We start from the raw sequence: 17622 nt of genomic DNA on the forward strand, positions 1-17622 counted from the left end.
AGATACTATCCACGCTGTCACAAACCTGATGGATTGTGGTGCAGAGGCGTGGTAACATCAAATGGTTGGGGTTACCACGCCGAGTGCAGAAAACAGCCCCCTTTCACATTTGAAAAGAGCCACTGCTGGAATAGAGGGGGTTCACACCATCAGCAGGTTGGGGGATGGGAAGGACTGATGGGAAGGCCTCCAGTTTCCAAGAACTGCAGTTGTATTTGGGGAAGGGGAAGAAGGTCTCCTCATTCATTTGTTCTCCTCTTCTCTCACACAAGTAGGGAGTGATCTGCTGCAAAGGAGGGAGGCTCCAATATTCTGGCAGATTATTTTATATTTTGATTTTCAACAGTAAAAACAATGGAGACAGGCAAATGTACCAAATATAATATAATGTAGTACAAATGTTTCTAATTCAGTGTTGGCTTAACAATGTTTCTGCATTAATAAAAAACAATTACATTTTCATTCCACACATTCCATTCTTCTTTAGCTGAAGCAGGCTCCACCACGGAGCCACTTTAAGAAACGACGCCACAGAAAGCAGCTACATGCCAAGTCCTCTCAGCTCTCTGTGTTTAATTTCTCCTGGGCCCTCCTGCTAAAATATATGCAGTCAGGGTACTTATGGATAATGGCCTGGCATTATATTCATACAGACAGCGACATGGGTAATCTCTCTTTTTTTAATATGCTCTGAATTAGCAGAGAACAGGTAAACACATGACCCAGACCACCCAGGAGAGGGACGGGCTCGTCTGTGCAGCAGTACCAGTCTCTGCAGCACGTCTCCAGCCTTCCCACCACTGATTAAAAGCTTAAAGTCAGTACAATACTTCTACTCTTGAAGACGACTGCCAGAGCTGAGTTAATGGAACAAACTATTCAACTCTGACTTCAGGGCAAGGTTTCTGCCAGTTAGGCGTCAGTCAATGGCGGCCTCGTCCTCTGCCGCCCCAGCCTCTCCCGCGGCCCCTGATGCTGCTCAAGTGTCCGGCGGAGCGCCTCAGCTTCTTCCTCTCTTCGTGGTGCTCCCGCTCTGCTTGCTGCTGCTTCTTCTGCTGCTCCGACTGCAGAGGAGGACAGGAGGATGGATGTTAAACAAATGCAAGTGCTGCGATTCTACCTGCAGATTGATGATGTATTTACTGACTTGTTTAAGGTGAAGAACCAATCATATACCAACAACCCTCTCTGCATTTTCTCTAAAAGCGCTTTAGCTTGCTTTGTCTGACAATGAGATGACTTCAGACCAGCGAAATGTCATCCAGACATGGGCGAATTTGACATTAAGTAATGCTCAATTGAGGAGAGGGATTGTTCTTCTTAAGGATTATCCAAGTAACCTTACATTTATACATTTATCTCACTGGGAGATAAATGTATAGAGTCAGTGGTTAAATCTCTCTTTTTTTTTTAAAAACCTTCATCTTATGAACATTTTCCAGATTTAAGTTCTGGATCCTGGAGACATCATAAGTGTCTCCATTATTTGCTCCTTTGTGAGGGATTGTGATGATTAAGTAAGCAGTGTACCTTTTTGAGAGTGAAGGTCAGCTGTTTGCTGCCCACTGCGGTGTCAGCCGTGCCACTGGTTTCGGAGTGCTCCTCTAACTTTAGCCGCTCCTCCAGAGAAGTCCTAGAAGAAGGAACGCATGATCGTCAGGCACAATATACAAAACAGTACAGACAGAGCGTTGTCATAAAGCGTTAGGACACAGACTATTAATACTTTACAGGTGGGGTGATTCTCTGCCTTTAACAGCTGCAAACCCTGAAGCAATTTGGGTTTCAAAGAGTGTCTCAAACAATAAGTCATGTAACACAGGGTACATTTCCAAAGACATACTTCTGTAGTTTCTGCTTGCGGGCCATGTCATTAAAACTTCTGAACTCCTCGCCAGCTTTGATCTGATAAAACTGCGGCTGACTCGTCTTCTTGCTCTCAGCCACATTTGAGCATTCTTCTCCTCCGTTCTGCTCCCTCTCCACAAGGACAGTGTTGCGGTCTGCGTCCTTCCTCTCCTGCCGCCGGCGGTCTCTGTCCTCCTGCCGAAGCAACCTCCGCTGCTCCCTCACCTCCTCCACCCAGCTTTTGTCATCGTCAGAGCTCTCCTCCTCGGAGCTGGCTCGCCCCTCTGGCTCCTCGTCGTTATCTTCAGGCACCTGCAGGGAGATGAAGCAGAGCAACAAAAAAATCACTGATGTGATCTGCTTCCTGGGCCCTCATCTTCCAATATATCAAGAAAACACAGCACGTGTATACACAGCTGGCTCAGTGAGGCTTGTAAACAACAGAAAAACATGTGATCATGTCCAGAGGGATTAGTAATGCGCTGGTTCTAATAATGGAAATAAATCTGAAAAGCCACTGTTTAGTTACACCCCCCCTTTTTCTTTTGTGCAAAAGTTTCAGCACATACTTGCTTTCTAAAAGGCCTGAACACTGCACATACACCAGTCTGCTGGTGACTGGGATCAGCTGGTTTTTCAGCTGATCGTCCATTGTTGCACACCAAATTAGCCATAGCTGTATCTGATTTTGTGCCCATCTGATTAGCCCATCCTTTCGGCTCTCAAGCACTTCTGTAAGAGTTTGAACCACATTTCTGTGGTGCAGATTGAAACAAACGAGATATGTGAGTAGTGAGTAGTTGAAATTGATATCAGTCCCATTGCTGCTCTAAAAGCTCTAATTATGCATGCAGGTCTATGTTGTGTCTTTACATTGCCTCATGTCATCAGTAAGAGAGCCAACATGGCATTGAGGAAGCTAACAGTAAAGGTTCAGGGCTATTAAGGTATTTTACACCTACAACAAACAATTGTTCTTCTTTGGATGCTTGGGGGGTTTAAATGTAACTGCAATCACTCCCTCGCTTTTGTGTTTTCTGTTACATATGTGTGTATATGTGTTATCCTCCAATCAATGAACTCTTTAGCTGTTTTTGTCTTATTTCTCTCCATGAGTACTAAGATGTAATCATAATGAGACTGAGAGCAGGGCAGGGAGAAACCAGTTGATCATAAATAAAAGGTCCTTTTCATTTATTTTATTTTAACAAATTAGGACACCGTTTTTTTAAGTTGAGCCAAATGCTGACATCCTTAAAGTGAGGAATATATTTAACACAGTTATAGATCAACACTTGGTAACTGTGCAAAAAAGCCCTTTAACCTATTTTAGAAATAATGTTGTTAAATAGTTAAACTTTTATTGTGAACATAAATAATTGGTAAGCCAGAGTTAGAAAATACTGGCGGTGGCCAGTGGTACCCTCAGCCTCCTAGTAAATGTACCCAAGTTATGAATTTTGAAATCCTACATCACCTTGTTTTCGAGTTATCATTTTCACAAAATTTGCAAAAAAACCTGCCCACTAACCTTAAGGTCAAGGTCACCGAGACTCAGACTCGTTTAAATTTTTAGTAGATGCACCTGTGGTGCTTGAAACTCCTAGGTTGCTTCATTCTCAAGTTATCGCATCCACAAATTTGGGTGTCAGTGTTGCACACCCACCTGACTGATGGGCTATTGCCAGCCTTTTATGGCTGAGGGGTAAAAACTAAAATAGGAACTGGTCAAAAAAAACTTTGAATTCCATGGCCTCCACACACAACAGGCCATCTCAGTAAAACGATGCAGTGTTACCTGCTCGTGCAGTAAAACACTGTGTCGTTTACCTGCTTGGAAACCATTTTACCTGCTCGGAAACAGCAGCCTGCTGAGCTAGCAGCCGCAGCTTCTTCTTCCTTTTCTGGCCGACTTTGGAGACGATGGGGTTGAGCAGGCGGAACTCCTCGCTCTGCTCATCCACCTGGTAGTCTGAGTTTTCGAACATCACCTTGAAACGGTCGTCTCCCAGGATGCTGGGGAGAGCCTGCGGTTTGGAAAAAGTCAACAAAGAGGAACATTACGTCATGAATTCTACGAAGCTGCCTGGAAGAACATTATGATCTCTGAATACACCGTGTACATTCACAATTAATCAAAAACATTGATGTTGTAATCTTGTTTTTCTACCTTGCCCTTCTTTTTCCTGGAAACCACCTCTGCTTCGTCATCACCCTCCTCCATCAGTTTAAGAGCTAACTCCTTGTTCACCTTCGGCAGTTTCTGTTTCAGAGAGAACAAATTGTACTTAGCACACACGAGAACGGAGAGAAAATTATCCAATCAGTTTGAAGAGTGAATCACACATTCCTCAAATTAACCTACCATTTATTAGCTTTTGCACTTAGTGTGACAGGATGTGAGTAAAGTTTTGAACTTCAATCCAGTACAATCCAGTTTAATGGGTATTTTAACTCTGTGGAATTCTTTTTATGTAGCTGATTCAACAGGTTATCGGGATTTTTAGCTCTGAATCTTATTTATTCAGGTCATATTTTCAAAAACAGATTGATCATAATAAATACTACACAGAAAAGTGTTGTATGAGGGCATGGAGGGAAAAGATAAACACAGACTGTCACAGGAGTCACACGCTGACATTGTAAGAAGGAGATGAATTATGTTTATTCTGCTACAGCTGTTGCACCAAACCAGTCAAATATGGACTAAATGGACTTAAATCTGAATGTTTGCTCGACCATAATGAAATTCAGAGGCTATAGCTGTTTCTTAGACAGCAAATGCTGATTGTTGATTCATCTTCTAACTATGATGTTTCAGTACTGAACATGAAAAAGCCAGTAAAATGAGACCTGACATTTCCATAGCAACTAGCAGAAAAACTAAACTCTCACCTTAACCTGAACTCTCTGTGTTCGGGCCTCCTCGATCTTCTGGCGAATCTTATCCTTGCGATATTCCTCGTACGCAAAAGGATTGACCATACCTTTAACCTACGGCCAAGCAAATAAACATTTGCAGTTTAGGTTTAGTGTGTCACGTTAGGATCAGTTTGAATTGAACAAGTCCTGACAAAAGTCTGAGATGTACACAAAAAGGATGATACCTTATGATAAAGTCTTATGTCCATGAAGAAACCGTGCATGTAAGCTCTCAGGAGGGATGATCCGATCAGGTGAGTCAAACCTGGCCATGAAATTAAAAAAAATAAATAAACACACACATTTTTTGCAAATACAATCTGCTGTAGTTATACATCTACTAAATGTAACGCTAAAAAAATATGTCTACCGATATTCCATATACTGATTGCCACATAATGCGACTGAGACATTGACAGTAACCAGAGAATAAATTCTAATGACGTGTGTCACTGACTGACTTCCTGTGTCACCATCAAGAGGAGAAACTTTGTGGTTTAGTATGAAATCTTTCAGTAAATACACGTTCATGGTGCCCAGAAGATGAACCCAAATGATTTTATTGAACGTGAGAAGAAAAGAAAAAAGAAAAGCAAACCAGAAAATTTAAATTTGTTTACAACAACAACACCTGTTTACCTAAACACTGGTTAAGATATACATCTATTCCTCCCGTCCCCATCCGTCTTAAGATTTGTAACACTGACTGGCTCTAAATGTAGTAAGATGAGGGCTTTCGTGCTTTCCCCTTCTCCTAACGAGAGGCGACTGTTTGTGGATCAGTGAAATGTCTCAGGTACTGGATCGAATTTCACACATTCATCTTCCCTTCAGGATGAACTGCAAAAATCTTTGTGACCTACCTCTATACTATTCTGTATTACGATTACAACAGATCTGCACTTTAGTCCTTTTTTAAACATTAACATATTTTTACTTCATAAAATTATATATCTAAAAACTTTGGTTTTGTCACATTTCAAGACTTCTCAATAAATTTTTCAGACCCCAGTGTACGTGTGAGTAAATGAATATGGAAATGGTCAATATTGACCTTCTTTCCACGCCTGACTTCACCTTAAAAGTTGCACAAATACTCCCATGATGGGAGTATTTGTGCAACTTTTAAGGTGTGCAACTTTTTTATTACACACTTCCTGTGATGGGCCATCACAGGAAGTGTGTAATAGCGTGTGTAGACAAGGACACACTCTTACAAGCTGAATGATGAGGAACTTGCTCTTCTCAGAAACTTTCACAAGTGTGCTGTACTCAATATGGACATGTTACATAACAGGGCCGCATTACATGGCTCCTGTATACCAACAGTGCTGTTCCCCTGCCTACTCCCTCCTCTTCTTTTATCACACATCAGCCAATCATCTTTCTACTTCTTGTCATTTGATCTCTTTCCTGCTGAGCCTGCATTCCAGTGTTCATTCAACCCATCCAATATCCACTCCTTTGACCCTTCATGCTCCCCCTCTCTTACCCCTACACCCTACTTCTCTTACCTAAAGCATTTCAATCATTCCCGTGGCCTCTACTTAGACAGTCTAGCCACTCAAACTAACCCCCCTAGGCGGCGAAGTGGCTCACACTGATTCATAGTTTTGGATATAACTATCAGGGCTGGTATTAAAGTCACTCTTTGTGTAAAGATCTCTTGAGCTCTCTTTGCTTTCTAACCAAAAGAGCCAAAGCAAAAATTGCACACTTAGATTGAGGATTTTTTTTTTGCTTTAAAAGTGCTCAAATTTGGGCTGATTTACTCCAAGTGCTCTGCAGTTTCATGAGGTACAATTAAGGTAATGAGGTCTCACCCAGATTTTCCAGGTCCTTCCGAGTGACAAACTTGTAGTCATCATACACCGTGCTCTCCGGGCTCTCCTCCAGCTCCTCTGTTAGGTTGTCTAGGAAGGAGCACCATCGAGGTGCTGGGCCCAGAGCCTAAACACACACACAAAAACACATCCACCCGCTTGGTTCAGATTTAGACTGTTGAGTACTGTTTGTTGTTAGAAAAAAAATAGCCCAACTCAGCCAGGTCATGTTTCCATTACAGCAGAAAATAAATGTCCTTAAGGGTTTTCAGGGAATTGTAACGACTTGCAATGCAACACTGGTGATACAGGAAATGCAGAGTAGCAAAAGGTCGAGAAATCGCTTTTTGAGTATGTAGTTTTAAAAACAATCCTTTTGTGTGTTCACAAAAGTAAAAAAAAAAAAAAGAAGAAGAAGAAGAAGAAGAAGAAGAAGAAGAAGAAGAAGAAGAAAAAAAAATCACCCAAGAAACCCAAATTGGTCATCAGAATATGAACTTGTTTAAATGTTAGACAGAAAGGACTTGGGTATAGGAAAAAAAAGTGTATGAATCGGTGCTCCACTAGAATAGAAAAGCACTAAGAACCAGCTGCTTCCTTCTTACCCCGAGGGGTTGCCACAGCGTGTGGACACGCACATTGATTTGGCACCAATTTTACATTGGATGCCCTTACGGAGACAGCTTTGTCAATTATTTGAGTTTGGGACCAGCAGTAGACGTAGACTAGCTTGTGACTCCCATGAAGATGGATTTATGTGTCTCCACCACAGAACCTCTGTTCCAAGCATTTCTCAGTAAAGTTTTCATAAACATTGATTTTGAAGACAATCAGTTAAAGCTGATGTTAGTTAAAGCATATATGTTGGTTGTAGTACAAGTCTCAGGGTCCAAACACCAGACAGCCCCCTGTTAGGTAAAACTTCCTGGTATCCAAAAAGTGGAAATTGGCAGTACTGTCACTAACTTGCAGAACTCTTTTACTATGAACCAGCTCATAAGCCATAACATAAAACAGAAAGTGTGACACCAGAGTTGAGAAAACTGAGGTTTTCTTGAAGATATTATATAACTTAAGGTTAAATTTGCTTCCAGCCAGGACAGCATAATGGTGACCAGCAAACACATGTGACTACTCGAAAATTCACTGGGCACCATTCTCTACTTTCTCAAATGTAGACAACTAACATTACGAACAACCTAAAGAGCTTCAGGTCAGTAAGGGTTTACAAATAAGACCCGATTATTCTTTGCAGTTATTTTTAGGCAAACATGCAAAACACCCAACAGGAAACAGCTTTTAAAGTATACAATGGGGACAGCTGCAGATACCGCAGATGCACAGTCCTGCTTTTTTTGTGATCAGCTTAAAGTGTATAGTGCATAGTGATGCACTGTATTGTAGCACTTTTGAGGAAAAATACACACATCACAAAAGAATATTTGCAGGCGCACATATCTGCCCAGAGCCCCACGCTCACCATCTAATGCAGACACTTAAATCTGTCACACTCTGACATTCACTACTGTGCAAAAAATTGAGCCACACTTCATTTCTTTTTTTTTTTTTAATTTAGGCTTTTTTTTCACCGATTTTCAGTGCAGTCCTTGTGACTTATCATATTCAGAGGAGTGTTTTGTTGATTTATAAGCTACTTAACACTGACCTATGAATCATTCAAGCATAAAAAAGGCATGTAACTCAAATGATGATTCAGTAGTGTGTCTACACATAACAGACAAAGAACCAAAGTAAACTATCTTTGTGTACTTTGGTTTTTAGCAGCCTGTTGTAAAAACACATTGTTTGTTTCCATGTCTTTAGTAGAATCTACAAAAAATGTAAAAAGATAACAGTTTTTGTAATTTTCTTAAAAGGAATGATGAAACCAGACAAGTTGAGGACAAAACAAGTAACAAATCTAAAAGAAAGAAAGAAAGAAAGAAAGAAAGAAAGAAAGAAAGAAAGAAAGAAAGAAAGAAAGAAAGAAAGAAAGAAAGAAAGAAAGAAAGAAAGAAAGAAAGAAAGAAAGTTAGTTGTAAATATCTATGGAGGCGGTTAGGTGGGAGTTGGTGATTGTCACCGTCTTTGATGATTGTGGTTTGGGGCTTTTTATCAGTTAGAAATCTGATCAAAATTTAAGGAATTATGAACACAATAAAGTACCATCAGATTTTAATCCACCATGCAACCGTCTAAGAAGTGTCTGATTGGCAACAGCTTCAACCTTCATCATGACAACTATCCCAAACACACTGCCAGTGCAGTAAAACAACTGCTAGGATAGGAAAATACACAAGGGAAAGCTATCAGTCACAGACTGTTCACCGCAGAGCCCAGAACTCGAAATTATTAAAGTAGTGTGAGATCATCTTGACAGAGAGCAGAACAAAAGACAGCCAACATCCAAAGAAGAGCTTTGAATATCCTTCAAGAAGTCTGGAGAACTCCTCCTGAAAACTACTTAAAGAATGTACAAGAAAGAACTGAAGAAAGCTGAGTGTGCAGGCTGTGTGGAATTACAAGGATGATCATACCAAATGCTTACTTTCATTTTCTGCTTTTGTCACGTGTACATTTCAAACTCAGTCATCTGTTTATATCATGGCTTGCTTCAATAAACTGAAGGCACGTCTTCTTCACTTTGTAGTGACCGAGTTCTCAAAGTTCAAATATTTCGACTGGAGAACGCTGATCGAAATGCTGAGTAAGGAGTAACTGATTCGAAGTCCGATGATGTCACACCACTGAGGTCAAAGTCCAGTGTCCCTGTCATTGTTTAGTCACATCACTCCTGAGCTAACAAAGCTAACAGAGATCATCAGGGGTCACATGTGGAGACGAGAACCCTTTTTGGTTCAGAAAATGTCAGTTTGGTTGAAAATGCCCTGAAGTCACACCAACAGCATTCTACTGTTAAATCCTGGGAAATAGGAAAAGTGTTGAAATGAGCTTTTAAAGAAAACAACCATTTGTTTCTAATGTTTGCTAATCTGTGACTCAGATCTGCTTTTTCATAAACATGTCAACACCAAAAATCACATGTAATATGATCTTTTTCAATTATGTTTTAGTCTACTTTAAGATTTTCTTCCAAATCAGCTACAGGTCCAACTTTTCTGCAATACCACCTCTTTAAGAAATCAAGTGATTTCAGCATCACTTCCCTGGCCTGAGCAGCTGACAGGTGTGATCACAAGTAGCCTCTCGCATGTCTGCATTTATGTACATATTATATCTCCTCTGTTGACTTCCATGAGCCAGATCATGATATTGAGGGGGCAAAATTGTTAGGTGGTGAGCAAAGATTGTGTTGGTGTGGGCAAAAAAACAAAACAAACTGATCGCTTCCAATGAGTGCTCTCTTTCTACTGCAGAGTTGCAGTAGAAAGACTCTTCCTTGACTAGAGAGCTAGCTCTCATTACCAGGGATGATATTTGATATGAACTTTGGGCCAGTTGCTCTCTGCCCAAGTTTGGGATTCGTGGTGAAATCACAGAGCGCTCAGTATAAGAGGTCAAAACAGGACTTCCATGGTGCTGTCTAAAAACAGCAACTGTCCTGGAAAATGTCGGGACATGCCTTAGAAGATGATACTGAATGGGAGGTCGGCTAATTTTAAATCAGGTAAGGTTTTCGGCTTGTATGTTCAAACAATGACAGACTCACCTTTTCTCATAGGACAAAAGGACCAAAGTTTACCACATGCATGGAAATCAGGGCTGGAAAGAACCCATTTACACAAAGCAAACCCTAGTTGACTGTACACACATATGCACACACACGCATCCACAGATGCGCGTGCATGCACTGACAATATCACATGAGGTAAGATCATATCAGTTCCAGAACAGACTGTTGATAGGAACAATTACTCATTAAGCAGAGGCCTCGTGAGAAGTCTGATCCCATGCTTTTCAGGCATGCTTCACTATTGAAGCTGGGAAAAAGTTAACAGGCCTCACATCAGGATTTTTATAAACCAGCAAAAACACCATCAACAAACTCGTGTTTGCTTCTTCTTATTTTTCACATCATTGTGTGTCACACCTGCAGTTCATCCCCGCCCCACAGGGTTGACAATGACTCGCTCGGTGACAGAAAACAAATGGCACGTGCGCACTCTTTGGCCAGCTCCTAAAGGTGACCTTGCATTGCAAAGCTGTGTGAAAAGCTGCAACATGAATCATTCTTTGGTGTACTGTAAATATAAATGTGACTGGTGTATGAGAATATAAATGTCTCTGTACTCACTGGGATGTAGAACGTGTTCATCTTGGGATCTTCATTGGCAGTGAAGAGCATACCTGCTCATGAACCAGAGAGCAGAGCAACAGTTAAAACCTCATCTAGTAATTTATAGGTCAAGTTCCTTCAGCACTGGTATATGAAAGACTGTCTGGGATCTGAATTTTCATATCGTAATGGCAAAACCCATTTCTGCTCTAATAATGAAGAGTTAAAAAAAACATTCAGGCAGCGAAAATGAACAAAAACAGAAGAAACTCAAGAAGCTGGTGCTGCTTTTCAACAGCTTTAGAGAACATCACTATAAGTTATAGAAAAATCTGAGGTTTTATTCCCCTTGTACACACTGCCTATCACACAGTAAAAGTGTGGGAGCTCTACAATAAGATGGCGCCACCCAGAGGTGGAGCTGCACAAAAAACTCTCGTTTTAAATACCAGCTTAACTTACAGGAATCATTACTGTTTCATTCATAGGCCTATTTAGTCATGCATAAAAGCTGCTGGTTGCGCTTCAACACACTGCAGAGTTTCCACAATGTTTTTGCTTCAGTGGGTTTCTAGATGGGTTTAAGCTTTGGCTGTATTTTAATATACCTGCAGGCATATTAAAAGACAGCCAAAGCTTAAGCCACCCACCCACCACCACCTGTGAATTTTATACATTTGTATTAATTTAATGAAAAGCACAGCACCTTAAACCCGACTCCCGATAACAATCGATCAGGAGTTCAAGAACGTATCACTGCTGCATATTTATGTGCAGTTATCTGATATTGTAATATTAAGAATGCAAGGAGTGGAGTTAGGGAGGATAACTTCAAATTAAAGTAAATATAGCTGGGGCAATGAGGTTGATCTGTATACAGCTGCTAGTTAAAAATCAACAGGTCATGCAAGTGGATAATGATAAAAGTAATTTTTTTCAGATGCCGAACGCTTGATCAAACCAGAAAAAAAACTTTAAGAGATCAAAGAGGGAACAGAAATGGAGACACGGAGGACAGCAAGTTCACCGCTATATGAAAGCAGCACACGCATATAATTAATCATTATATCAAATTAAATATTAAAATAATCGCATCATTCTTGCTTAATTGGAAATCCTGAAGCTTAATAAAGCACCTTGAACTGAACTGACATTGACCACCCTCCACAGCTCACAGCTGCAGCCACAGTTAGACTCTATGTGGGAAACATCCTATTGAATATTTCTGCAGTGCTACATCTGCAGTGTTGGTTCATGTAGTGGTCAAGCAGATGCATTCTTGATGTTCTGCGACTGCTCTCCTCAAACTTTGTTTCCAGCTTCCACAACTTAATTCTCACCTGAATTTGGGTAGACGCAAACACCGTTGATGTTGGTCTGAGGCTGTATGGAGGAGAACAACTTTCCCTGTGGAAAAGATATAAGATGGATGAAAGATGAGAGTGAGCATGAGTTTCTTGTGATCCACATAGTGAAAGCGCAATGATCTGTAACTGATGGCTGTTACTTACAGTGTCTTTGTTCCAGATTTTTATGATCTTGGAGTCAGAAGACACAACCAAGTCCAGCTGATTGTGGAAGTTGAGGGAGTTGATTGGCAGGTTGTATAGGTGATCTTTGACTAGAAGCGGCTGACTGGAGCGCAGGTCATACAGCAGCACCTGCAAGAGATCAGAAAGGTAAAGAGAGCTGTCAGAATCCTGGATGAAGCTGTCTGCCAAATGTAAAAACCAAAACAAAGAGAAGTGCAATTAAAGGCATGAGAAAGCATCTACATGATTAACCAAAAGCTCATCCCTTGACCTTTTACTGAAAACTGAACTTGCGTTAACTTGTTAGCAAACTGCATGACATCAGCCACCTAATTGTCAGCTGATTAGTCACAGTAACTTCGCAGCCTGTGGGGAGCTGACAGCTCACAACAACAAACAAACACAAAAGAAGCAGAGAAGAATGCAGCCACAGAACTGTAAGGTGATTTTTGACTGCTGTTCAACAGAAAATGCTGTTTTGAGATTAGCAATAACATAGATAAAGAAAAAGAAGCTATCCTTCTGGTAACATGAATGTTTAGGCTCACCTGACCAGTGGTGGTGCCGACCGCCATGGTGAGGGAGCTGTTAAACTTCAGCGCACTGATGGACGGCAGAGCTTGAACTCTGTCGACAGTTCCAGAGAATACCATTTAAAGATGGGGTAAAACACACAGAAACAGGATAAGAAGCTGGATATTTGTGTTTTATGCCATAATGACACATAGCTTGCAGCATGGTTTTCATGCAGGCTGTGGTGAAAAGTGCCATGTGGCTGCATATGCGTCGTCAGGCTGAGATCAGCTTTCTGAGCGTGACAGTTTGCTCCTTACTCTGTTCCTTCGGCGAGGCTACTCAGGGCACAGTCCAGCTTGCCCACACGGTTACGGACTCTGGGGTCCCAGCACTCGACCCGTCCCTGGTGAGCCGGCAGAAGAAAAGTCAGAGAGTCGCACAAGTGAAAATCTGAGCTTTTCTAATTAACTAAACAACTTTAAAACTATTGAAAAGCTATAATAGGCAAGTTCTTCCGTAGGCAGCTCTAAATTTTATGTGAGAGGCAACGATTTGAACTTTAACACCCAGAAATCATGTGAAACACTTATTTTTGTCAGCCCAGCTGGTGTGTGATTCTTTTTAACAAACAATACCGAGCAGAGGCGAGAAGAGAAAGATCTACCGCTGAGAAATTCAAAAGGGAAAAAAATTAATACATTATTCAGTATGGAGCTAATTTTTCTACTGTAGCTAGTGACCTCTTGAAAAGAGAAACAGATAATGTAAGTAAGTCCAAGCACTGGTGGCACAATGAGAACCGATTATGTAAAGTGCAAAAACAATATAAACAACTAAATAATAACAACCTTATATTAGCATTAAAAGGAGACAGTCACCGTTTCACACTTACCTCAGAGGATCCTGTGGCAAACAAATGGTGGATGGGGTTGATATCGCACACGTTGTTCTCCCTGTTTGAGAAGTCCAGGGAAAAAAACAAAGATTGGCTGAGGAGTTAATATCGTTAGTACCGACACACATAAAACCTTTTCACTGAAGCAGAAAACACTTACACAGCATCAGTCTGAAGAGAGTTAAGGAAACGTCCCTGCTCCAAGTTCAGTCTGAAAACCTCTGAACTGAAAGTGAAAACAACCACACTAATTAATTGAGAGACAGAAATAAATAAAATATCCTAAAACTGCCAGATTTATATTTTGATATACATTTTTACCACTAAATCTTTTATCATCACTGTAAAGCAAAAAGCTCTGGTGTAACAGGGAAGACAAACATTGCACTCGGCACTTTAAACTCACAAGTAACATGCGTACCTTCACCCCCTTCTAGGTGCTTTTGTCCACTCTCCTGCACAAACTAACTCGGGGATTCTTGGCATGTCTGAGGACTTCCTGCCTTCTATTATATGTTAAATTGCTCTTTTACAGACAAAGTAGTGGATTTTTGCAAATGCTGAACCCTATTAATGCTTTAACTTTGCTAGCTGACTGCTATATCATGCACCCGAGGACTCTTAATCCGACTGTGTTCTCACCTCGCCCCCACAAAGTAGAGATCACAGGAGGGATAGTGGTAGGAAAAGTCCCGACCAAACTTGGGAATACGAGTCTTGTAGTAGTGTCCATGTTGAGAGTGAAATTCTACATGGCGGTCACAGTGCAGAAACACCAACTGCACAGAGAAGAATGACAAAAACAAACAAAAAAGCAGAGTGAGTTTTGAACTATCAGAATTTAAAAATGCTGAAAAAACTCAACATGTCAAAATAAAAGGGCCGCCCGCACCTTGGAGTAGTCGTCAGACAGGATGTCAAAGGCCACGACTTTCAGAGGAAGAAAAGACAATAATGAAATTTAGTCACTGTCCAGTAATCGGAGCTGAGCAAAGCCGGAGTCTAAAAACTTACCATCTGAATCTAGACAGCGCTCAAACTTCAGGGACAGCTGGTAGGTGTCATAGCAGCGAATCCTTGGTTTGTAAGTGCCTAGAACAAAAAAAAAATGATTTGATCCTGTAGGCATCCCTGGACTCGGGCAGTATTACTTTAAGATGACACTAAGTGATGGTTCTGCTGCGTGAACTTGGGAGATGTAATGATCCTCTGGCACCTTTGGCTGTGACAATAGTTATAAGGATACTAAAAAGACAAGATGATCACTTTAACTTTTTAACTTTCAACCTGCCTCATGGTAAATAGGCTTTTTTTAAAATTAACATTGTTAAATTTCAAATTAAGACTCACACATACAGTTTCCACAAAGTCCCATGTTTTCTAACAATTGCAACATCTCCCCCTGCAAAACGTACGAATCTCTGACTATCTGTACTGATGTATTATTAAAATGGTAGTAAAAACTGACACAATGGTACACTCACGGCGCTGCCAGCTTTCACAGCAATGTCACAACACACCAGGTTATAAAATCGAGAGGTGCACAACATGCAGAAATGGCAGGTGTGATATCAATTTGACATCAGCTTTGTCATCGAGTGCTGTTTGCCAACCTTGCCCTTTTACTGTAACCATCACTTTGGCCACCTTTTTCCTTATTTGTGCAAGTGGTTTAGGCTCCTTGCTCAGTTTCTGCAGGATGTGTGCCTCTGCTACAGGAGCATGTCTGTCAGTTAGCAACAAAAAATGCTTTATTCAGGGATTTCAGTGTGATGCAGAAACTGCTCGTTACTATCATGGCACTGCAACTTGAGCAGAGCACTGTTACGTTTATTGCAATATCAGAGAAATCTGCTACCTAAAGTGCGCTAGCTCAGCTGAGCTTTTTCAGAATGTGAAATTAATGCTCTCTGCTCCGACAGCTCTGAAATCAAGACACAGCTTTAGACAAGGATGACTAGTAAAGACCGAAGCTTTTGTTTTTGTTTTAGTTTTCTATATGAAGCCAATTAATTTGCCTAAGAATTGTTTAAGAACTGCAGACTAACAACGGTCTGAAGAAAGCTTTTAACTACATACTTTCCTCAGAGATTAATTAAGTATTCTGATTTTGATTGACTCTGATAAATTCATGGACTTCTAGAGTTATTCCAGAGTTTTGAGAATAAAAGACTTTTAGGTGGAAATATAGCTTTATATCTTTTACCTGCTGCCAGGATGAACTGACCATCCCGGGACACTTTGATGGAGGTGCACACTGTGGGCATCTCAAAGTCCTGGATGAGTTCAATCCTGCGCTGAATTTCTGAGTAATGCAAAGAACAGAAGCGTGTGAGTAAAGACAAACATTTAGAAGGAAATCAATCTGTGTGTGAAACTGTAATTATAGCTGTCAACTCACCGACATCTTTCTTTTGCAACTGTCTCTTCTTCCTGTCCGACAGCCACTGTGTTAACAACACAAAGGTGATCAGGATTTAGCATAAAGAATAACATTCAACAACACAACTGCTTCCTCTTCTCTTAGTTTGATGGCAGGTCACAAAAATAAAGCTACATAGAAGGTAAAAAAGGTAACCTAAATAGTAAACAGGGTCAACAGTAAGAAAGCTCTCAAATGGAGCCGCAACTGTCAGGTGACATCAACGGTAACCCTTTAATAGAGAATCTGTCTCAGCGAGCAGACTGTCAGAAATTGAAAAAAGAAAACACAAGGACGCGGCTGTTTTGAATATGGAAAGAAGCATATGTATGGACTTAATCACCTTTAAAAAAAAGAGCAGTTAGTTATCTCAAAATTCTGTTTTTCTCCAAATGAGCTTGACATCACCACTTGGACAACACCAACATCTCAGTTGTATTCCTTGTCTTTTACTGATTCCTGGTTGAGGTGGTCCGGCTGTATTTTGTTCTCAACATGTAGAAGAAAACTTAAAAGAAGACTAAAGGTGGACTTTATTCATCGTATGCAGAAAGCATCCTAATCAGATACATTAACCGTTTCAACAGGCTCCCTTAATTAATGAGCATTTTATTTTATATTATGATCTTTTGTCTTTTTAATTTATCATTTGCTCAGTTTTACCACATTTTACTGTGTCTGTGGAGCACATTGATCTGCACTAACCTGCCTGAAAGATGCCTATAAATAAAGTTTGTAACTGCTAAATAGACATTTTAACGTTTTACCCAATTCTCATGTAGTATCTGAAATGTTAGACCTTTGATCCGTGATAATACCCAAATAATAACAACTATCGCTGCTGTAAATACAGATAAACTTTGATTAAATCTTCAGTGAACCTCTTCCAAGCAGCGGCAGATTTTTTCCATTTATTTATATGAATAATTTCATTAAATGGCGGTGTTAATAAGTATGAATCCAGCTATGACATTTCATTAATACAGTGTTAAGAACACTCATCTTACGGCTAGCTTGGTTAGCCGGCTATGGTGAAGGTAAGCAGTAACTTCACAGGTATGACATGAAGGACATCAGGAGCAGGAAGTGTGCTTCTTACCTCTGGAAGAGACTTCCCGTAGCTTAAATTGTAAATTTTGACATCATTCACGCTGGAAACCTGCATTGTAGAACGAGAGCATAACACTGATGCCGCTGCTACACACCGGTGAGCTGTGCTAAACCCACGTTGCTACTAGAGGAGCAAAAACAGGAAGTGGAGGTGAGTTTAGAGAAACTGGGTCCGAGTAGAAACTGCACAGACTACACAAAGTTCCGAGAGGTTGAAAAACGACCAGTTAGCTACGTTGTTTTTCACTATTTAATACACATATATAGTTATTTTTTGTATGTATCATATACCTGTTTTAACTAGCTGTGTTTAATTT

General features: G+C 40.6%; 1 protein-coding gene across 1 annotated transcript; it reads right to left on the reverse strand.

Annotated features, from left to right (window-relative positions):
- Positions 1-308: 308 nt before the first annotated feature.
- nol10 (nucleolar protein 10) lies at positions 309-17495 on the reverse strand. Its single transcript, XM_085441045.1, has 21 exons — positions 17295-17495; positions 16175-16220; positions 15980-16078; positions 14788-14865; positions 14666-14703; positions 14416-14552; positions 13934-13999; positions 13771-13831; positions 13196-13281; positions 12911-12989; positions 12342-12491; positions 12171-12237; positions 10849-10901; positions 6594-6720; positions 4956-5035; positions 4744-4842; positions 4019-4111; positions 3699-3875; positions 1844-2160; positions 1531-1633; positions 309-1064 (listed from the first exon to the last, which is right to left on the reverse strand). Exons 1-21 carry the CDS (start codon positions 17358-17360, stop codon positions 924-926), a joined length of 2163 nt encoding a protein of 720 aa, XP_085297171.1. The 5' UTR covers positions 17361-17495; the 3' UTR covers positions 309-923.
- Positions 17496-17622: the final 127 nt, after the last annotated feature.

Source organism: Copadichromis virginalis, linkage group LG19, assembly GCF_057382275.1.
Source record: "Copadichromis virginalis isolate Kocher_CV1m ecotype Utaka linkage group LG19, C_Virginalis_male_GT1.1, whole genome shotgun sequence".
NCBI lineage: Eukaryota > Metazoa > Chordata > Actinopteri > Cichliformes > Cichlidae > Copadichromis > Copadichromis virginalis.

What these genes read in the sequence shown, in the direction of transcription:
- nol10 (XM_085441045.1), bottom strand. Translation starts at nt 17,360, where the DNA reads ATGCAGGTTTCCAGCGTGAATGATGTCAAAATTTACAATTTAAGCTAC. An exon ending in CTCTACTTTGTGGGGGCGAG is followed by an intron (nt 14,000 to 14,415) that starts GTGAGAACACAG and finishes TTTCACTTTCAG; the next exon opens with TTCAGAGGTTTTCAGACTGA. An exon ending in ACATAAGACTTTATCATAAG is followed by an intron (nt 4,843 to 4,955) that starts GTATCATCCTTT and finishes GCTTGGCCGTAG; the next exon opens with GTTAAAGGTATGGTCAATCC.